This window comes from Opisthorchis viverrini (genome assembly GCF_000715545.1).
Source record: "Opisthorchis viverrini unplaced genomic scaffold opera_v5_394, whole genome shotgun sequence".
Classification (NCBI taxonomy): domain Eukaryota; kingdom Metazoa; phylum Platyhelminthes; class Trematoda; order Opisthorchiida; family Opisthorchiidae; genus Opisthorchis; species Opisthorchis viverrini.
This window is the reverse complement of record NW_008752048.1, coordinates 431,381-454,810: the sequence shown is the minus strand read 5'-3', so window position 1 is coordinate 454,810 and position 23,430 is coordinate 431,381. Positions and strand designations below refer to the sequence as shown.

Here is a 23,430-nt window from a genome sequence, read left to right as displayed (position 1 = left end):
ATGTATTCGAATTGGCGAATATGTACATCATATGTAATATTAAAACAAGAGAATAATGAATAGAGTATCAGTCATGTCCATCACAGCTTTTTTGTGAGTTAAACCAGCGCTTAAACCTCTTCTATTTCTTCTGTATGTTCGTGATTGAGGGAGTGCATCAAACCACCCCAACAAGATGATTGCATATATAATAAATATATTTGGCATTTGGAAAACCGGTGCTTCAGAATGACATATCCTATCGCGTACATTAAAGTGCGGATTTCTGATACCGTTTAATGTGGCTTAAAGCCGAGAAATTGCTGGGGCGCAACTCATGGTATTTCATCAAACGCCGGTGCAGGAATTGTTACTTTAACAGTATGAGTTACGCAATATCGTGGCATTAAACATGCCGCTGACTCTAAGCCCGTCGAAAAATTCACATGGTCTACCCGAAAATGTCACCTGATTCTAACACACCTGAAATGCATGATTAAGTCCCAAATCTCAGGGGCGCTCGCCTCTTTGCAAGATGAACACTAGAACACTCATGAAATATGGGTCTATGGCACAAGCTGTTTAAATTAACAGGTCCTCGCTGGTGAGAGTTTCCGGCAACGTTCCACAAGGCTTCCCTTTAATGTGGGAGCCATAAGCTACGAACTCAGGTTAGGTGGGTTACGCTTGACTCAGTCGAAACACAGAAGACTACGGTGATGACGTTTTGGAGCAGTGGAAAGCTCATCTAACAAAGGTGTTGCTTGAAAGGACTCTCGACACGTGTTAACTACTTGCCTAAACTGAAAGCGATAGCTTTTTAGCGAAGGAAGCATAGTTACTCACTTAACAGAGATTGATCACCAGGACAAGAATCCGGAGAAGACAGCAAAGTTCAGCAGCGTTTCGAGCCTTTGAGCAAAAGTTGTAATCATGATTGCCTTTGTTGTATCCCGACTGAGTGTGTGAGACCTGGGTCATGAATTGTGCAGTACAAACCAAGGTTCCTTTCGTAACCCATCATTTGCAACTGTTCCGCGGGTCATTCTTTTTCCCTTCACTAATTATCACCCTCATGGTTCTGTAGCCCATCCACTCTCCAATAGTCTCCCTGATATAGTGCTATCCGTTCTCGTAACGCCAGTCGCATGTGCTAGCTTGTGCCATTGCCAACGTGGTATATGGCTTTGATCCAACAGAGGATGAGAATGTACTGATTAACCGGAAACTTATGCTTAAGCAGGATGCCCATCCAAATACATCCGACCGCACGTCTTCAAACACGTTTAACCCTTGGTTTATATGGAGAGGTGTACAGATTTAGCATCCGAGGGCTTTAGAGCTGACATGCGCGGTAAATGGGACGGCATTCGACCTTGACTTGCCTTCCAGAATTCAAGCCCTCTGATTCTGTCATGATCTGCCATTTACTGCCTGTGTGTGTTCTGTCTTAGCCTATCTTCCACCATTCTGTGCTGTTTGGCTTGCCATGATATGCTTAATTAATAATTGAACTGAACAAAACGTTTCTTTGTTTTTACATTTTACTGAGTGATACGCTGCAGCGCGTATGTCGATTCCAGGACGTGTTATCGAGTGTTCGCGCCCGGACCATTGACCAGCGAGGGCTTTTGTTCTAATGCGACCGATGAAGAAGCTGGCTCTAAAAAGTGGCAATGATCAGTCCATGCATCACGCTAAGGAGGGCGGTGACAACGAACTTGTCGGAAGTTCTAGGTTAAAAAGACATGACGACAAAAATATTATGTGCAAGATACGTTTACTGGATGACACACAACCTCCGCTGGAGCTCCCGATCTCAGTACGCAGTGGCAATTTAGTTGTTACATGCGATTTCAGAAAAATGACCTTGGTCGGCGTGTTTTCACGTTCGTTTGCGGATCCATTGGTGACCTTGCTGAGGCTGACTATTTCGGCTTGCGGTACACGGACAAGCATGGCCAAAGGGTAATGCACATGTGCATTATTAATATAATTCTTTTTAGCAATGGTTAGATCTTAGTCGGATGGTTTACAAACAGATGAAAGGTAACCTCAAACTGGGTTCAATTATCCAATATGTATGATATATAGGGTGCAGGTCCTTCAACCTTAGCTTCCGATTAAAGCACTACCCAGCAGATCCATTGAAAGAAGTCAAACAGGATTTTACCAGGTACGTCACAGGTCTCTGTTGACCAGATGGCCGACGGCAGCAAACTTTGAATGTTTGTGTCCCCAAACATTAACGCACCCACCTCCATATCCTCCTTTTTCAAGTAATTATGTTGAGAGTTGTGATTTCGTTTATGGCTGTCGTCGTTTTCGAGTGCTTTTGCCTACTGCACAAGCATTTATTTCACACAACTATCTCAAATCACGCACCGAATTTGTCGTGAATTATCGTAATTTTGGTCACCCTGTGACAGTGATAGGGAATCCGATTCGTTTTCATTTAAGAATGACAAGCAGCCTTCCTTTTCGGGCCATCAGTGTTTTCCTGATAGTCACTATCCTCGGGGTTTCGGAAAATATTGCTCTTTCTTTAGGTTTCCCGAAGACACTCATCTAATGATGGCTTGAAATGACAGTTTTTCGGGCCCACATATTTTAACGGGAATTAGTCGCGCACTAAGGCAGCATGTGTACAGCAAAGCATGTCAATCAAAGCAGTATTTAAAGACCATGACTGTGGGGAATTAGATGTACAACGACTTCAGAAAATGCTCACCGTCAAACCCGAGTATGAGGTAATTGTAGGTTCTTAAGTCGCATTTGAGATCGTTCGGTTTGCCAGACCCAATAGTAAGTCATCTGGTTCAATAGGTATAGGTAATCCTTTCCAGGATTGTGTTTTTTCTATACTGAGAAGTGATTGGTGCCAGTGTGTCCCATTTTGGATGAGATTGTTGTGAACTTGGTTTGTCGAATAGTATACCAGTTTTAAAAGTATACTCGGTTTGCTAGCTGTTTTATGCCGCTTTTGTTTGAAGTGACCTTTATTTTGGGAAAAATTTGAAGTAGCTTTTTAAATGAGTGGTACAACTTTATTTAGCCCCTGCTTAGCTATCCACGCGAATAAAGTTATGTCGAATAGTATACCAGTTTTAAAAGTATATTCAAGTGGTCCAGCAATAGGATTATTTCTTCTATCATCTTCCTGTTGTTTTTGTTTTTGAAGTAGATGCACATTGTGTGGTTTGCTAGCTGTTTTATGCCTCTTTTGTTTGGAGTGACCTTTATTTTGGGAAAAATTTGAAGTAGCTTTTTAAATGAGTGGTACAACTTTATTTAGCCCCTGCTTAGCTATCCACGCGAATAAAGTTAGCGAGACACTTCATTGATAGGCCGAAATTTGATAGTACGGTAGGCTATAATACAACAATTTTTTGCTTTTTGGGCTTAACTCCAAAAATATTTGCGTGCGGCTCTGATCATGTATTCCGTAATTTGCCTGACCTATACATCTTGTGTGGTTTGGAAAACCATAATCCATAATTAGCGGATCAAACTAGTTGTATAACTGCGATATATTTTGGACGGTAGTAATTCGCCATTCCGGTGAGACGACCGGTCTGGAAACATGTATGCCCTTTTAAATGCTCCATTGAAACTAAAATATGCGTGACTACATTCAGGACAAACCAAGGTGTTGAATGATTCATTAATTTGAACGGTCAAAGGCCGATTCCTGTAAACAAATTATTTCGGTATAAAGCTACATCTGCACAAGTGCGTTTGAAACCATATGCTAATCCAACGTCTTGCTGTACTTTTACAGTCAGTGATTCTTTGGCTCAATTAGGATCTATTTTTGTTAGGATCACAGAATTACACCTCAAACCGTTATGCAGTTGGTCTGCACAGTCGCAAGTGAATTTAGTTGCGTCATACTTTCTGTTCATTACATTATTATGAAAAAAATTGTGACATAATGTAGCCAAAAGCAAAGTTGTTTACTATTGCACGAGTTCCAGTTGGTAGCGCTGTTATTGTTGCGTTATGAAGCCAAAATGTAGAAGTCAACTGTACATGGGTGAATAGACAGGAATTCAGCATTGCCTACTCACTCAAGGGTGAAAGTGAAACGAATACTGAAAGAGGAGAGTTTTGGGGAATCGTGTGTAAAAAGGTATGAATCGTGAGTTTAAAAGTTCTCAGAGAAGCTTAACTTACAGTCAGAGCAATGATAGCTCATCAAATCTATAAAAAAAAACTCAAAATTTTGCACCGTCTAAAACTATCGAACTTTTGACTTGGCTGAAATGTTGATCATTCTAACAATGGAAAGCCTGCTGCTTTTTAATCACTGTCACGTTTTTTAAAGTATCACAGTGTACAAAGTTGCTGTGATCTCAATTTGTATGACCAAACGTTCTTCACTACCATGTAAGAACCCATATGGGAACTGCTAGAGCTTTTATGTGCGATGTAGACTCTAAATTTTAATCAAAGCGGTATTGACCCTTTGCGTATTATGTAGGAAATGTCCATAAAGCTGTTTACGGTATCTTTGTCTTTTTACATTACATTCTAATACCACGAGTTTTGTTGTTGGTGAGGCTCTCCGTAGTTAAATAAGACTCAAAAGACACGAAGTGTATGCGGGATCATCAAAATATTTAGCTTGTTTTCCTATGTTTTAAGCTTGAAGCTATTTTAACCTCCATCTGGAAACAAATTTCTCTAACAAGAACAGCAGTGTCTCTTCTTGTCTGCATACATTCAGGACGTAGATTGAGGGATAGAAAACTTGATTCTCAAATATGTGACACAATTATTCCTTTTGAGCTGCAAAACTGCATTACATCCATAGATTAATGAAAAAATATTGATGACATTTGGCAACTATTGATGCCAAGCGGTAATCCACTGGGGCGCACCATGCAAAGGCACATTAGCAACCACCATACATGATGCGGTCTTGTGTCCTGCTAAACAATAACCCACTGTTTGCCTTAGTGGAAACTATTGTACTAATTTATATGACATGTGGCTTGAGTTTACGTTATCATACACTTCTTATAACGAGAGCTTCACAGCCAAACCACACTGCTTGTTTTCACTTTTCACTTGAAGAATTAGAGGGGTCTTGACATGAATAAGTGTTCATTCTTAACGTGATCATGCTGTTTTTCTAGTTGACTGGAGTTAGTTGAGCTAACGACAGCCACCTCTTCTAACAGTGGGATCACGCTAGAGTTGAGTGAACTGGTCAGTAGTTTGGCAACGTTTTTTGTAAATAAGTGTAACCGCCTGAATTTCTCGTTATGTTCTTTTTCTTTGTTGTGTCAAATCATCACCAACAGCTGTGAACCAGTACAGAATATTAGTTTCTAACCTTCGCACAACTCAAATAAAGAATATTTGTCAGAAATAAAAAAAGTTAAATTGAAAGCGGCTTGCCACAGCCCCGTGCTTTTATGAATAAAATCATACAGAGCAAAAGAGGATGACTTTGTTTAACGCAAATATGTATCATATCAACTCAAATTGTCTTCGGCGTTGTGGTGAGGCACTCACGGAGCGGTAATATAAAGCAAATAATATCCATTTGATTTTCTCAAAAATGTTTGTGCTTGATTCTGTCCACAGCTCTCTCATTTTACCGCGTGATTGGTTTAAAACTGATCACAGAAGATCTAAGCACCTGCAAGAATGGCTTATTATTTAATTACTTTTTTCAATTTAAAAGTTTCTTTCATTTTTTATTATTGCACAAAGCAAATTAAAATTTATTCCACTATCTTTCTCCAACACAACAGTTTATCACTGGAAAACATTCTTGTTGTTTGTCACAAGGTGTTTCAGTGAGCCTATTACTAGTAGGTAGGTTTTTCAAAAGCCTTCTCTATGGGCAGACTGACTAAGACTTGGACAATCCTGAAGGCTAGTTCAGCTTGGTCAAGCAGTTTGCTATACACAACCTCCTTTTTGCCATCAATATCACAAGCTTTCGACTTCGCACTATTGAGCTTGAACTTTCAAATATGTGGGCTAAACAAGGAATCAGCTATTCTGTCTAGATAGCCTCTAGATTGTGTGGCCTAATAAGCGTTGTGCTCCAAAGGATAGCAATAGGCATTATAACTCGATTTCGTATTTTATTGGAAAAATGTGGAAACAAGTACTTCGGGAGCATAGTGTCCGTACCCAATGTTTAAGGAGCTTGTGCGGCGACTTAGATGCGCTATTCAGGAAAGCAAAATGTGCATGAGTACAGTTCCTGCTGCAAAACCCTAGGTGGATATGTTGAAGCATCGTGCACGGGTAATAAATCTTTTTTATGGGCCTGTTGTGGCGAAGCAGTTACTCTGGTTCCTGCATGCTAACCAGTATGGCTCGAAGTTGCTGAGCATCAAAGCTAACATGCACCATCTTGCCGCCTGAACAGGTGAGCCCATGAGAACTGGGAAGTTTTGGTGTGTTTTTACAGGAGAGTGTTTAATGATCTGTAGATTAGAGGGGATGGAACCACACGATTTTGGTGCTGGTCAGTCACTCCATACATTATTCGCGCTGATCTTCAGGAGTCGCTTGGATGTGCGACATAGCAATCATATTGGAAAGGCAGATTTCAATGATTTCAATCGCTGCATCCATTTCTTTTTGTCTTTCTCACGAGGCAGCGGGCAATGGGGTTTTCCTTGAGGAGCCTTCCCGGAGCCGATGACTCAATAGTCTGAGCTGCTCGGCTGCAGCGGATTGGCCTAACCCGAGGGTGCAGGAAATAAGACATTATTGTTTCATTCCCGATTCAGCTCCTCACAGCAGATGCCTTTTAAGCAGCACCGTGTTAAATGATGCACCGGCGGTCATGGGCAACCATTGGGGGATCAGAGTGTGTGGTTTTCAGGGTCGACGTTTTCTAACCCCTTCTTCCTTGGTGGAAAGCAGCCTCACTGCTTCCATAAATATGGACATGCTGGTTGCCTTGGGCAGACACCTTACTTCCTCCCCACTCCCGTCGCAGAGGACAGCATGACTTTATCCCTAGTCCGCCTCCAAGAACGATTACTGGTAGTACGGGGTCTCACTGCTCTTGGTCTGATTGCTGTCTCTTGAACTTCTTAGCATCGTTGCACCTTGTGGAACGACATTCCAGACAGTATAGCCCGTGGAACAATCGCAGCACTCAAGGCCACTCACCCCGTTAAGTTGGCAGGTTCAGGTCGAGTCCACAGTGCTGCAGTGAGCTCCATACTACTATACGGATGAGAAACCTGATCGTTGCGCACTGAGGACGTCAAAAGACTTTCAGTATTCGACCATCGATGTCTCCAGAGAATTGATCTAGTCTGGCGGGAACACCGGATCAGCAGTGCCAAAGTATGTCGAATGGAATTCGGGAGAAATAGCTCACCCTCAATAGGCGAACTGATCACAGTGCATCAGTTGTGCTGGATTGGCTACGTGCTGCGTATGTCAGTCGGCCGACTCTCTTCAAGGGATTCTTTTCACAGAACCACGTGAAGGGTGGGAACCAGTCAGAGGTGGTCGAACAATGACTTGGCAGCGAAGTATGAAAGTCATTACCAGCACACTCCGCTGCGCTGATCATTACCGTCTTCCTGGATGGAGACCCTGAGACGAGCTACATCAATGGTTGAAGACATTATCAAACATGGGCCGATGGCGCCCTCAATGGCGCTCTTGCATCCAAGTTATCGCCTTTAATGCATTGCTTTCTTCCCGACTCCCTAAATAATCGGTGAACGAAACTGTGGCAGCTACCACCACTGCACGACAAGTACGAGGTTTTCACAGTTGACTATGATGACGATGCTTTCTTTTTGCCGCTCAACTGTTGATAAATCCTCGGATAGTGTCACAGACTAAAAAGCCTACCTAAAGAATTTTGCAGCATGTCAAAACGATGATTGTTACCTAGACTAAAAGACTTTTGGTCCAAGGACAAATTATGAATTTTATTTCTTCCCCAATTATTCTGAGAAAACAGTATTCGTTGACTAGAGCCCCAAGTGGGCTGTGATGAGTAACTATACCAACAACCTTAGAACCTTCGAAAGGTTCGCTTGGCGAATAACTATGAGTGGAAAAAGTTTTGGTATTTCAGCTCGTTATTTTATTTTGCACTAGTGGCTATAATAGGTTAGTTGATTTCAGCTGATGAAGTAAGACTGGTTGAGTGATTCAAATTTCTTTAACATAAATCAGAGATTGTGGTCTAGTATGTATTTATAAATTTTCATTTGTTCTGTTTTCGAGCGGCTTTCCTTGGTGTCTTATGTTGTGAACCAGAAAAGTACCTGCCTGACGAGCCCTTGTTGGATATTATTGGGCTAAATAAAATAAGAGTATCAAACAGCGGCTCCCGTGCGTTGGATACTTTTGTTATTGTATTTTTGCATAGTGTGGGCGAGAAAATCAAACCCAGGAGATTCGCGTTATGGCGAGGCGAGGTATCCAGATAATACACAGAAGGGAATTAAGATGCACGTCTAAAAAGTAAATGTGTGCGAAAGAAACTGGGATAATGTAAAACCACTACGCCTCAAAATTTCAATATGTCGGTTTATAAAAATAAGCAACTTACTGATTGCAACGGGAAATTCGGAGCAGAACTAATATATCACAGAGGAGGCTTACGATGTGTGAACATTTTCATGCAGTTGGGTCCGCTAAAAATGTTTGGATGTGAAAACAATCTGTACAGAATTGATGAAAACAACTTTGTCTACCGCTTCAGAACGAATTTTCGTGGGCAAAGGCTTGCCAGTTTCATATCCAATCTGGAGAACAAAGTCTCTCCATTGAAAAAATCTATGCATCAGAGGCTGGTCTTTAATAGTCAGCTGTTCTCATAGGACTAAACAAGCATACTTAGGGTAGAAACTTACCGTTGTTGTTTACATGACGACTAAGTGAACTATGTAGTTTGGCTTAGGGCCTTCTGTCGCGGGTGAATGTTCTAGCCACTAAATGATAAAACACCTCAAGGTGATGGAATGAAGAATGCAGAATAAGAAGACTGTAGCCCTCTGTGAAAGGGAGTCTATTGTGGATGATGTAGGAGCAAATTACATCGGTCTCTCAATATCAACTAATTTTTCCGCAAATTCTAAGAATGTACTCTCCGAGAGCTAACTAGCCTGACAAATAACTTTTTGAAGCATCGTAGAAACCAACTGCTCTGTTGAAAGGTTGAGGTTTATCACACAACTGACTGAATTTCGAGCAGCGTACTTGTATTGTAAGTTGGTATCACAAATTCTCTTCAAAAGGACTTCCGAGTTTCTAGGCAGCTGGCAGGAGTTTCAAGGGTGGACCTGTTTTACTTTGATAAATTATGGCATGGAAAACGAAAAACGTCTCACCGTTTCATCTAACTCATGCTGTCTGTGGAAGGAGGAGGATGTACAACCGGCTTCCACCAACTGAGGAGGAATAAACGGAGACATAATTCTGCAAATGAACACCAAACTACTAGGCCTGTCAAACAAGCAACTCACTGCCGGCAAACAGTTCAGTAAGTAAAGAAATGACGACTTCTTCAGCTTGAATAGGAATAGATGGGATACAGAAGTTATCAGTCTGCCTGTCGTTTACAACATGTGCTTTTATGCATTTCATTAACTTCAACACACTGTTCTAGCCGACAAACGCCCTTTCTACCTTAACTGCCTGGCTCAAGCACGAACTGTCATTTTTTATCTGAACCTTTGACGGACTTGTTTGATCTGTATAACTTTACGGTGCACGTTTGGCCATAATAATGTATCTGCCTGCCTGATGTTAGTGCCTGTTGGCAGGAGCAACCCAACAGTTTACAGGTTGATAAACTTTGTTATGGATTTCAACAGACGGCACAAATGTGAGCCAAATGTCTTTCTCCAGAAGATTTTATTCGGTAGATCAAAAGCAGGGTGGCAGTAAGTGCTATTTTGTCGTAAGTAAAAGGATGCGTTTCGCTGATGCCACTTATGATTGACATGTATTTTCGGCTGTTCCAAATAGGTTTCACGAATGGCCCATATTTTGTACTCAAGCTACTGCCTAGTACCAAAAGTCGACAGCCCACTCAAAGCAGTGATTCCAAAGCAAATGGAAGTTTCGCATAAAAGCATTTTAGGACATTATGCTGAGCAAATTTCTTGCAGTAAACTATGAGAAGCTTACACATGAGTCTTTGCTTCACACAGGAATATCTTCCCTATCTACATATCGCAGTACACTTACTAAAATTACTTGTGAACTGTTTCATACAAACAGTGTGCCAAACAAATATTTACGTATTGGTTGCTGAAGTCTTAATATCCAAGACAAGTTGTCGGGCCTGGCCAAGGCGGCTGATCTGAGAAAGGATACTATAGTACAACGAAAGACAAAATGGAAAACCATTGAAAATCACCAACCTGCTAAGTGTACCATGGGCTCAATGTGTCTATTGCTGCTGAATATTTGGAGTTAAAAGGATAAACATATCGGTCAACTGGCAATGTAGTTGGCAAAGCTATCCTATGGATTGGTCAATATAGTGTGGAGTTGATGATTTGTGCTACTCAGTAGAGTGAAAATTCTGAAAACATCCATGTCGTTCGACCTGGCGGTAGATGGCACTGATGCTCAATGGGGCGACAGTTTCAGTACAAAAGCATTACTGGTGTTATAGAAGCATCTATAAGCATACAACGAAAGCAGTGGGTGGAACTGTGGAAAATTCAAGTAAAATGGATGCTCTTTTGGATGATTTCTGCCATATATAATTTTTAGACAATGTGTCAAACCGGTCTAGTTACCAGTTTCTCATGGCTCTTCTGCCCAAACTTCTTGAATAAAAACAAAATTAGCCCACAATTTTATCAACCTGTTTGGACAAATAAATACGAGTTAATGTTTTTGTCAGTAGCCGGGACAAGCTAGATCGCACTCTGTAAATAACGTGACAAAAAAGATTGTCACTCATCGGTAAGTGATATAGAGCGGAAAATTTGTAGGCCTTTGGAAAAATCGCTTTAAAGAAACAACATTCCCCAACAGACTGTCCTTTTGTGTTCTTTCCTGAGTTGGACCAGAAAAGTAAGCTGACTGAATCACTAAGGATTCGATGATCATGGAATTTTTCGGTGAACGTAGACTATTGGGCAGAACTATCCCACACAATGAATGTACCTTTTTCTCAAACTTTCCCTACTTATGCCAGTGTCATTCAACTTTGATTCAGGCGATAAACACGTTATGTTTTAAATTTTAGCTGCGTACGGTTGATTACAAGTGTAGTATCTTGCTAAATTAAATATGAATAACCACGCGAAAACTCAGTACCACTCCCAGTGTAATGGACATTTATGAAAATCCCGCTGGTTCCCAAGAGAGTGTGGTAACATTGATGAAATTTATTACTTATTTCCAGATACCTAATCTATCTGCAAATACGTCGTGATCTTGCCCAGGGTCGTCTATTATGCCCTCCGGAGATGGTGGCTCAAATCGGCGCTTTAGTGGCACAAGGTGAGTGAAATGCTTGTTCATCTAAACCAACGGATTGAGCTGAGTGCCAAACTGACATTTTAGTTGGTCTTTCTCAAACAGAGGACACATCTAACTGGAAAGCTAGTTTTTTTGTATCGGTACTAGAAATCATTTTGTGTATTCTGCATTAAAGTATTATGTTCATAATCATTTTCTCTATTGTTTTTTAACGTTAGTTCTTTGTTTCCTGCTCGCTGCGGAGCACTCACCGAAAATCCTTTGCAGCAATGTAAGATTGTAACAGATCTGCATCAGTCAGTGTGACAGTAGATTTTGTACACCTAGTGTATACTGTGCAGATATCTTTCTAGTTTGCTAGGCAAGTTCCTTCCCATCATAACGTCCGGCAAAAATTGTTTTAGCACCCTCTGGCTTCTCTTCTAGGTGCAAATCCTAGACATTTATCCAGATTAATCCAATCTAATCTAACAAACAGTTTGTCAATACTTAAGACTTGTGGCATAGATTTCAAGCAGTGTAGCGGTTTTACTGGTTGCCATTGTTTTATTCTGACATAATGGGACATCAAGGTCACCTTAACAAAACCTAAGCAAGATGAAAAACTCGATGAACGGAGGTGGTGGACAATTCAGCATGTGTTTCTAACGTGTTGACATTCTATCAGGTTCACTAACCACTACATTGGACATTGGCACTCAGTTTTACAAAATTCGAAGTACAACTCCTTCATTTCCAGTTATTTCGTCGCCCATTACGTTAACTACTGTACTGTTGATCAGAGCGGCCATTCTTTGAAGAGCATAGAATATTTTGGCCACGTAGTGTGCGCCGTATGACCATGCATTCTGGATAAATACATTTGGGAACACTTTGAAAAAGCTGAAACCGAGCAGTGAGTCCTAATAGTTTTCTTCACGGTCGTACGGGTGCTTCTGATTTGAATTAAGCAAAGAAACGCAACAACAAATTCGCTTATTGTTTGAAAAATTGCCTTAGCACGTACTAACTTTACTGGCCAATTGTTGCGTACATCCGTAAGTGATCTAGAATGCTGCAGAAACATCATGATAACCTGCTTTTTCCGTTCATTCAACTGTTATTGTTAGATAGTAGACCTGGACCGTGAATAATACAGTCGAGTTGTAGCTATACTGTCTGCGCACGTTGGAATTGTTCTCTGCCTCAAAATTGTTGGCCGCTTGTCTCATCAGTGACGGTACGAAGTAAACAGTTAACTAAACCACCTGATCAGTTCATCGTAGCTGTTTGACTATCTACTGAGCCCGTCCAACATATGACTGTTTTATTTTGTTTAGCATTTTTGTGATAACAGGAGACTATAATTTGCTGCGCCCATTCTTGTGATCCTCTGCAATCGTTTTCGCATAACCACCACGGAAAATACCTTTGCCTTGCCATTTTTATTGGTATTCTGTGGTTACGTAAGTTTGCCGGGAAAATTGCGAATAATGCTATTTTGCGTTAAGAAACACATACAAAACACAACATGAAATCTACAACGCGTCGTGATGCATTTCTTCCAACGCGCGCGCTACGTTAGGATTACTTTACTATTCCCTTTCTTAAGTCGACTCTTTTATGCTTATCAGCCACTGATTGTTGCACACGTGAATCTCTTCATGAGGGTAGGGAACAAAATTCAGTTTACGGGTTCGCCCTGTTCATGAAACTAAATTTCTACTTGTACGTTGCTTGAGCTTTCAGATCCATCCACACATGAATCCATCTACAACAGATCGCGTGACAGTCAAATGTTACACAACGTCTACCTAAAAAGGCGAACCGCAGTGGAGCCTTTACAACCCACGGAAATACCTGAGTAGTATAATGAAGCTTCCCGAAAAAGTGGAGATTAAACTTACCACTGCTTTTGGCACTTTGAAGCAACGGGCGAACTACCTGAGATGTTCTAGAGTTCTCAAAATTCCTAATGTGTCACTGGCTATCTTGTCACTAGCAAGATCTGTTTTCTACAGAAGGTTCCTGGAGAGATATCTTCACACTTACATGTTGCGTAGCAAAACCGTTCGTTTGACTGGCATCGATGTCTTGGTTATTTATCGAAATTATACGTCCGCTTTGAATGACCACATCTTCCTGTTTTAGACGTTTTCAGGCCACACTATTCCAGTGATTTTGTTACCAACAAACCATCCGGCATGTTCTTTTTTCACCATAACATAAATGGTCAAACTTTTGGACCCTTTTTATATCATAATCATCTCCATGTTTATTTCAGTGAAAAGTTCAGGAATTTGCTCAAAAGACAAAATGCTTAGGATTGCTCTACGACAACGGTACTCTTCATACGTTCATCTGGTTATTTTTGGTCGTCCAAACATGTTGAACAAGCTCAGCTAAAATTCAGTCTGATGCAAAGGTGTTCCCTATAAATTTGTTTATCACGTGATCGCTGGAGCAAGCTTCGGTAAACCAGCTGTCCTAAACATTCCACTTTCTCGACCAACCCCCTGGCTATCCAAGGATGCAAACTTATGCAGAGTTTTCCGGGTTATACCGCTGAGAACCTTCTGACTTGGCTGATGGTAATATGCGCATATTGAATGATTTTTTGGATCGTAAATTGACTGAATGAAGGCAATCACGCCACTTTCATTGATTTTTGTTATTAGCGCCGCAAATCTGGTAACTCTAGAAGCTCTTGCACACACTGTCATGCCTAGTCGCTCAATGAAATTCGCTTTACCAATGTACGTAAACATAACGTCATGCGTTCATCCACACTCGTCTTCAAATCGATTGTTCCTGGTAGTTCCGTCTTTTGTGTTCTGCTGTCTTTCACTTCTTCCTTGTTAGACAAGACACCTTAGGTACCTGTGTCCCTCCTTTTCACTTATTGGCACTCAGCTGCGATCCTCGCTTTACTCCACTATTTTGGCTCTCGAAGATGGCTTCTATGCTTATGTGCCACTGTACTTACAGAGATATTCGAGTAGGGAATTTAAACTAGCAACCAATTTAAGCAATCAAACATTTGAGTGATGAGCCTATTGAGAGAAAAGATCTCGCAAGTTGGCCTTTGACCATCAGAGACAATCGAAATTATGTTGTGAAACGTGATGCTTTATGGTTCTTAACTATCGTATTATCTTTAAAAATGTTGAATGTTGGGGATAATCTAATCAGGTATTTCACTAGACGGTATCAGATATTTAGATCCTACTCGCAGTGCTAAGGGAGATATTTGTCACTTTGAAGAGCCCATGAATAATTATTCGGATAACACGTGGTCTATGATAAAAAATAAAATACTGACGGCCTGAATAAGTTGCGAATCGAAGTATTTAGCATCCGAGAACCCGCTACGTGCACAACTGAATAGGGGAATCGATACCCCCTGTATTCACTACGCCCAGTGGTATCAGGCAGCGCTCTTTTCTTCCCTTATATCCCTCTGATTTCGATGTCGAAGCACTAAGGCAGCTGGACTTTTGGCCTTCGAATCTAAATACTTTCAAAGCATCTGCTCTCAGAAGGTAGGTTGACAAAATAACTATATTAATGCGGATAAATTTTAATAATTCAACCATACGACTTGACATGTTCACAGTCACGAACTGTAGTCCAAGCTGAACCGAATCCAAACACTCAATAGATGTTTCTGACAGCCTTCCTCCTTTACAATATCTTCATCTTGCGCAGCTTGGTTGAAAGAAAGAGCGTAGAAAGAGCGTAGATGGATTTAGCCAGCCTATGGTACCTATGGCGGTGATACGGCACCAACCTGCTGTCAGACCCAAGGTTTCTATCTTTCTAGTGCGCTTGCTATTTCATATCACTCAGAAATCTAACCATCTGACGTCAACGCACATTTAGTTATATCCAAGAAACAACACCAGACCTAACGGGAAGACTTATAAAGTGCTGGGTCTTGGCAAACGGTTTAGAAAGTGATAAAACTAGGCAAAAAAAACGAGCTGTTTGTACGTCGTAGGTTATATTGGCATCCGGTAGAGCAAATTTCTTCCTTAAGTAGGTACCTGTGTCCCTCCTTTCCACTTATTGGCACTCAGCTGCGATCCTCGCTTTACTCCACTATTTTGGCTCTCGAAGATGGCTTCTATGCTTATGTGCCACTGTACTTACAGAGATATTCGAGTAGGGAATTTAAACTAGCAACCAATTTAAGCAATCAAACATTTGAGTGATGAGCCTATTGAGAGAAAAGATCTCGCAAGTTGGCCTTTGACCATCAGAGACAATCGAAATTATGTTGTGAAACGTGATGCTTTATGGTTCTTAACTATCGTATTATCTTTAAAAATGTTGAATGTTGGGGATAATCTAATCAGGTATTTCACTAGACGGTATCAGATATTTAGATCCTACTCGCAGTGCTAAGGGAGATATTTGTCACTTTGAAGAGCCCATGAATAATTATTCGGATAACACGTGGTCTATGATAAAAAATAAAATACTGACGGCCTGAATAAGTTGCGAATCGAAGTATTTAGCATCCGAGAACCCGCTACGTGCACAACTGAATAGGGGAATCGATACCCCCTGTATTCACTACGCCCAGTGGTATCAGGCAGCGCTCTTTTCTTCCCTTATATCCCTCTGATTTCGATGTCGAAGCACTAAGGCAGCTGGACTTTTGGCCTTCGAATCTAAATACTTTCAAAGCATCTGCTCTCAGAAGGTAGGTTGACAAAATAACTATATTAATGCGGATAAATTTTAATAATTCAACCATACGACTTGACATGTTCACAGTCACGAACTGTAGTCCAAGCTGAACCGAATCCAAACACTCAATAGATGTTTCTGACAGCCTTCCTCCTTTACAATATCTTCATCTTGCGCAGCTTGGTTGAAAGAAAGAGCGTAGAAAGAGCGTAGATGGATTTAGCCAGCCTATGGTACCTATGGCGGTGATACGGCACCAACCTGCTGTCAGACCCAAGGTTTCTATCTTTCTAGTGCGCTTGCTATTTCATATCACTCAGAAATCTAACCATCTGACGTCAACGCACATTTAGTTATATCCAAGAAACAACACCAGACCTAACGGGAAGACTTATAAAGTGCTGGGTCTTGGCAAACGGTTTAGAAAGTGATAAAACTAGGCAAAAAACAAGCTGTTTGTACGTCGTAGGTTATATTCGCATCCGGTAGAGCAAATTTCTTCCTTAAGATCATTTTTCGTTCAACCGCATTGCAGATGGGATTGCCATTACTGCAATGACCTCATAAAGAGGCACGGATATCACCCGTAAAAATCCCAGTCGGGTTGATAACTACAACCTAACCAATGAAGACCCGATGAAATACTTGTTAGAGACCGTGACAAACAGCCCAATTAAGTGGCCAGAGGCACTCGTGTATCCAGATTTACGGTCTTAGTGCACACACCCAAACTCCTAATAAAACCTTCATCACTATCTAACAATCACCCCAAATGTGTAGCTTCACGCACATTTCCAGCATAATCGATGAAGTGAACTGAGGCAACTAGAATTAACATATGGCCCGCATGGGGTTTAAAGTCAACTGAGTAACAGTTGCTTCTAAAGTAATGAGTGAACATGTCTAATAATTCTGTCCACCAGGAACGAGTTATCCCTCATACGCAATTCATAGCGAAATAACACATGCAAATCCTTCACATTGTTGTTCTAAATTCTGATAGGAGTGGCCTGAAGGAGAATTGAACGACAGTTTATGTTATAATAACGGTAATCTTGTAGGGGTAGGACCCTCTCAAGACTTGACAAAGCGTTAGCTTGTTTGAAGCCTTTGCTATTCAGGGAATCTGAAATCTACCTGATATAATCTATCCACAGAATGCATTTTCATACAGTACGTTTTCTGCAATCCTATTGAAGCCTTCTGGAACTCCGCTTTATTATTACCTATCAGACACTACAGACTGTGACCAACAACTTTTCATTCGCAGGACAGACTATTTATGAGTGTTCTAATATAGCTATAAGATGTTACTGATTGCAGCACTTGGAAATCACAAACATCTGCAGCTGCAGCCAAAATTATTAACGCTACTCCCATCAAGACACCAGGATATAGTCTAAAAAATTCCCCAAAGATGCTCACAATTACTCAGCCGAGAGTACTTCCACCTGGAACAGAACATCTACCGGACCCTTGGTTATGCAGCCATCCGTCTACCTAACAGTTTTCTTTCGCAGCTCAGCTTTGTGGGATTAATGGGTAACTGGTTCCTCAGCATTTATTCTCTTGCACGGGTATTTGATGGTCACCCTGACGATTTACAGAGATTTGCGGGTAGGCAGAACATTTTTTCACCTTGCTGAGCTAAACATACTCTCAATTCTAAGACCTCTTCTATTTTCAGACAACATTACACTGGAACCAACGTATTTCATGTGCTTCTTTTTATTGGATACCAGATTTACAGTACCTATGAGTTAAGACCATCTGAGCGCATTTTATTTTTGAAATGTATTCTCCAAACATTAAAAACATCGGTTTCTCATCCCTTCATACGTGTGCCTTGTTTTTAGCTGAACTGGGAGACGCCCCGGCTGAGGATGAGTTGGAATTATCCAAAGCGTCAAATACACAGGGATCCCAAACAAACATGAACTCGGAGAATGATACTTACAATAATGTCAATGGGTCAGGAAATCACCCACAAAGCGGTACACCGGAGCCCACTACTGCCATCGAATATTTGAGGAATTTCAAAATATTCAACACGCAAACACCGAAGACCATCATGGAAATAGTGAAGCAACACCAAAAACTACGGTTGGTTCGGTCGTGTTTTCTTATGTTTATGTAGATAACCTGATTCGTGCAAGATGGTCTCGCTCCGTGGTTCGTCGAATGTGTTTAGTGGGGGATACTCACTTGCATGCAACTAGAATAATAGGTGATATCTATAAAAGTTTTGCACCTTTGGTGTCACGCAATGCCCATTCAGACTATATAGGTAAAGAACGTGACTCAGGCTCAGTGTACGCCATGCGAAGAGAAAAATTCTCCTGGCTGGCAGATAATGTCCATCATAATATCGCGGTAGACACGCATCTTAGGTGAATAAGTGATTTTAGTGCCTTTTCCCATCAATTCAACTACAGTCATCCCAAAACATCATGATTAAACGATCGATACATCTATCGGTGGACGTGTTTACCTTTTGGGAAAGATCACACGAAGGAAGTGAAACCGAAATACACAACAGTGAGAGTTCCGTAGGTCGAAAGAAGAAAATAGTTTATTTTCTGAGGAGGAGTCAGTGACACAGTACTTTTGAGGGTTCACCAAATTAGCGCTGGTCTGCAGCTTATGTTTCGGATATCATTGGTGGTAATTGATTAATTCAGCTGTTCCTACGGCGCACCCTGTTGTGTGAGAGGTAGCCGTTTACTGGAGTCCAGGAACCTTTATTTACTGACTAAAACTCTAAGTTGATGTGTCTTGTCTTGTCTGTTCGGGCCACACCCTTGTTCTGACCAGCCAGAAATCACATATATTTACTCGAAGTAACTACTTTCAAGACTGATTTTATACAAGCAAGCAATTCTCCCTTTTTTACGGATACCTAGTCTGCCATGATCGTCCGTGCGCTATGATCCTGATAATCACTGTACGAGGAAAATATCTGATTCGATATTACTTTTCTACCACCTTCTTAAGGATGCGCCAGTTGATGTTGTCGCTCAAACTACATTTATTTCTGCAACTGTCACCTTCGCATCCCTGAAGAAGCATCGTTTTACGACCAACGATCAGGCAGCTTGCAACCGAAAAGCACTCCGACTAAACATCTAGCCTATTCAGTGTTAAATCTGATTACTTTCAAAAATGCGCAATTTCACAGAATGAATGGAGGGCACCAGCCGAGTGAAACATTCTCCTTAGTTGAAATCTCTCCACTTATCTGCGGTGTTCTAGCCTATTTTTATGCTAACTGCCTACATGCGGATTAACGATAAAACCAGGGATTTTATTGCTTAAGAGCCCATTTCGCTTCACTCTTGAAATGGACACCTAATGTAATTGGGTCCTTTAAGCAATCGTTAGGATAGGTTTCGGAATAATGGAAACTAATCCACAGTTTAACTTGCAGTGGTTCGCGATCTTGTTTTATCACTTAAGGAAGCGATGACAGGAAATAGCAACACTGTGGTGATGTCATCTCCTTTAGTGTAGAGGTAAATATGTAACGAATCGTTCAGCTCATCAAACAGGCTAACAGTCATCTAAATAGATTAGTACAGAGAAGTGTAGTGCATTTTTAGTGATTAGCTACTCACAGCCCCTGTCCTCTTCTTTTTTTGCCATAGAGGTCTCACTGTTCAGGAAGCGGAATCGGAACTTCTTTCACGAACTTCACAACTTCCAACATACGGTATTGACCCGTTTCCTGTTGTCGTAAGTTTTCTATTGTCTATTATTTGTTGCTTTGCGTTATGATCCTAGTAAGCTTAATCTTATACAGTGGCAAGATAGACTTGTCTGCCAAATGCGAAGTGTTACAGAACTCGCGCTTTCGTAGATGACAGTCCAGAAGGACCATACAAGCAGGGGATAAGACCGCTGAGAGTGGTTACTTTCGTTTAATTGTGTCCAGATTGTATAAGAATGGTTAGCCTACCGCCTGCAGGGTATAAGAGCAATGCCTTGTGGAAAGGAGGGGAACTTAAACCTTTTCCCACTATCCCTCCCATCTGTGCTGCTAAACTGATGTGTGGACTTTTTCTAAGGTGGAACAAAAACTACTGTTTGCCAAAGACTCACGTTAGGTGGTTTGTCCCATTTGATTTGTGCACTGGATGCTTCTACATTTTACCGCTTTTTCACTCGACAAGAACGAAAAGACTGTACTGTTGCTGTAAGCAAAACTGGTTTGTCTGCTAGTGTCGACCAAGGAGTATAACCACAGCTGTTTGCAGTTTGTGAAAATCAGTGGGGCCTGTCCCCAGCTGACTCTGAACCATTTAGGTAACCGTGGCTATCATTCTGACCCTGGTGGCATAAAGTACTCAATGCCGAAGGTCACAGGCTTTTATCAAAGACCACTTTACCTCTTCTCTTTGTTTTCTGGTAGCATTAGCAAGTTGATAAAAATGTGATCTGCTGTGTCCGTGACATCCACTGTACCTGTTGTTCCAAAAGTATACTTGAACTCGTAAACTAGACTGAATCGCTTAAAACGATCTCAAGAGCGCTATTTTGTCCCTGGGTGTCTTGGTATACCGAGTTGAACTATTCCCACTCAATAAAGCGGGCGATATCAGGACACGCTTTGCAGTGTCTATCCTCCCACTGAAAGTGAAATTTCTGAAGTATTTGGCACCTTGAGACACTTGAGCGTGACCTTCTGGAGTAACCTCAGTCGGGCCTCAGATATTATGACAGTCTGTCAGTTTTATATGTTTACCCTTGAGATTAAGCTGTTATCTGCGGTACATAACGGTTTTGTGGAGTACACAGTTGCTGGTATCCTCTCAACGGATTCTCTCACAATAGAAACACTATCTCCTTTAGGGTTCACTGGCTGCTAAGTAGGACTACCATCTGATCAGCACTTTTCTGAAGGTAGCGATATTCATGGACGATTTGTGCTCATCTTCTAATAAAAAACAGCCAGGAATTTCGAATTTTTGTTTCAAGTTTCTTCCCATCACAAAGCATTCTTTGTAGTGAATTTTGTCTGAAATCGTTGCTGCTTTCAGAACCTGAACCGAATTCAGACTGGCTTTTGACCATGTTGTCACAGCCCTTAGTCATTTTCTGCTGAGTATTGTGTTATATGTCGTTGAAAGTGCTTCTGTTTCTGCAACCAGACTTTTGCCACATGTCTCCTTACTGTTTATCTCCAAATATGGCTGATAAACATTACCGAAGGTTTCATCTTAAACGCAGCTCTATTTGTATAAGTTAATTATTAATGAGTACTGTTGAACTTAACTTTCTCGAAGGTTGTTGAAAATGTCAGACCATTTTGCTATTCAAGAGTTTTTCTCTACACCTGCGTGGTGTCTGTAGGAAGAGTTGACCTACAGGATGCCTATCGCTTAATTTATTAAGTGTAAACTTCGATGAGGTCTGCTCAGATTTGAGAACGCAGAAGAAGGCACAGTGCAGTATCTTTAGAATCTTTTTTACTCTTAAAACAGTGAATGTGGGTTTTTCTCCATGTCCGCAGTCACTTAGCGACACTGAAGTTATTTCAGAATTCGCCTGAAACTTCAGTTTTTGAGCACAGGCATTTTTTGAGAGGGGTTTTTCATGGTTATTTGGCTTCTTCTAGGTAGTGAACAGCTGACTACTGCTGACTGCTGATTGTTTCGGGACCTTTAGTAACTGTCTTTAGCGCAAAATGTCCAGGGAACATACCGAATTATCTTGAGCCACTATCGGCCCACAGGGGTGAAGCTAAACGTCAAATGAATTCTCAGCACTCACTATGTAGGTTTTTCAGCCATCGCTTTGTGAAACNGAGCGGAATTATTATCTAGGTGGGAGACAATCAAAGTACTGACACACGGGAAAGCAGATTGTAATCTTCCTCCGGTACAAACTTGGCCAAACCAGAACCGATCGTCATCCTCATCGCTGACAGGAATACACCAACACTACGACCAGGAGGGAATAAAGCCTTAGCACAGAGTGGAGGTAAAACCTAGAATTAAGTTGCCACATTAGAGCAGTGATACGTCCTTACGGAAAACGACCAAGAATGAGATTCCTGGAGATTTTGAACAACAATAAAATCAGGGCGCCATCAGTGGAACCATACGAGCCTCAACCATTAGGGTTGAAAGATCTGAAGGCATTCAGTTTGGCGGTAATCACTTTTATTTCACGTTGTCCCATCTCGGCTTGTCCCCGCGAACTTTCGCCAACCATAGCTCGGAGCAGAAAACGAAATACCTTCCTATTAAGAACATACGCAGAATATGTCTCAACCACCCTAGCCTGATAACTTTAGTTCTATTTTCTAACGATTCTGATTCATTTCCAAGCACCTGCTTATGCACAACTTCGTCGCGCACCTCTTGAAGTCAGCTAACTCTAGCAAAACAGATAGGTGGTTAAACATCTGCAGATGTTTAGGACCTCCAGACCGGAGAAACCGAGCCTCGCAAACACAAAAGTAAGAGAGTTTTTATAGCTGTTTTCAACAAGTGGCATATGAGTCCAGCGAAACTCGTTTGTGACCCTATGAAACACAATTAAGCAGACGCTGTTCTGGAATTGATCAGTTGCGCATTGACTCCATGTGTCACACTTATGGACATAGAGCAAACTTCACTGTTGTCAAAATATTCTATCCAGAGATCTTGAGGCTAGGTCTTATTATATTAGGTTTCAAGTGTTATTTGTTAACTAACTTAAGGGGGCATTTTGATCCTGTTTTGAGGATGGGAATTCCAAACCTTATTGGTCCTTCTATTTCTAGAACCTTCAGGTTCCGCCATCCCTCTTCGCCGACATACGGACTATGTTCCGTCTATCATTCGATTGGTCGTCAAGCCGAATCGTATTCTGAACTTGAATGAACACTTCATATTAAGAAATGATGGTGACACTCTAATATCCCAGCTCGACAATACTACAAACATTCTTACCGACCACATGCAGAGCGGTAGTTATCTCACCCTAGTTACGGTCACTGGCCTCTGAAGAAACAGTTAGTAATGCAACTTAACTTGTGACTCACAGAGCTTTTTCACTGCTTAGTTTGGAGCGCGTTTCTGAGGTTTGTTGAANCACACCAATCATCAAATGAAGAATTCCGGTATCATAGTAACTATGACTCTGATAATCAACTTTGTTTTCTGCATGGTTGCGACGCGTGGCATGTTTTATGTGACCGGTGCCAATAATACTCGCCGTCGCACAAATTAGAGTGACGCGAGCGAGCGGAATTATTATCTAGGTGGGAGACAATCAAAGTACTGACACACGGGAAAGCAGATTGTAATCTTCCTCCGGTACAAACTTGGCCAAACCAGAACC

At 41.3% G+C, this 23,430-nt stretch overlaps 1 protein-coding gene across 1 annotated transcript; it reads left to right on the top strand.

Moving 5' to 3' along the window:
- Positions 1-2,069: 2,069 nt before the first annotated feature.
- Positions 2,070-19,906, top strand: T265_15221 (hypothetical protein; the record flags this gene model as incomplete). The annotated part of the gene is made up of 4 exons (XM_009177083.1): positions 2,070-2,155; positions 11,354-11,451; positions 17,961-18,207; positions 19,749-19,906. Coding segments are annotated over 4 exons (561 nt in total), but the record flags the coding sequence as incomplete, so codon positions are not given.
- Positions 19,907-23,430: the final 3,524 nt, after the last annotated feature.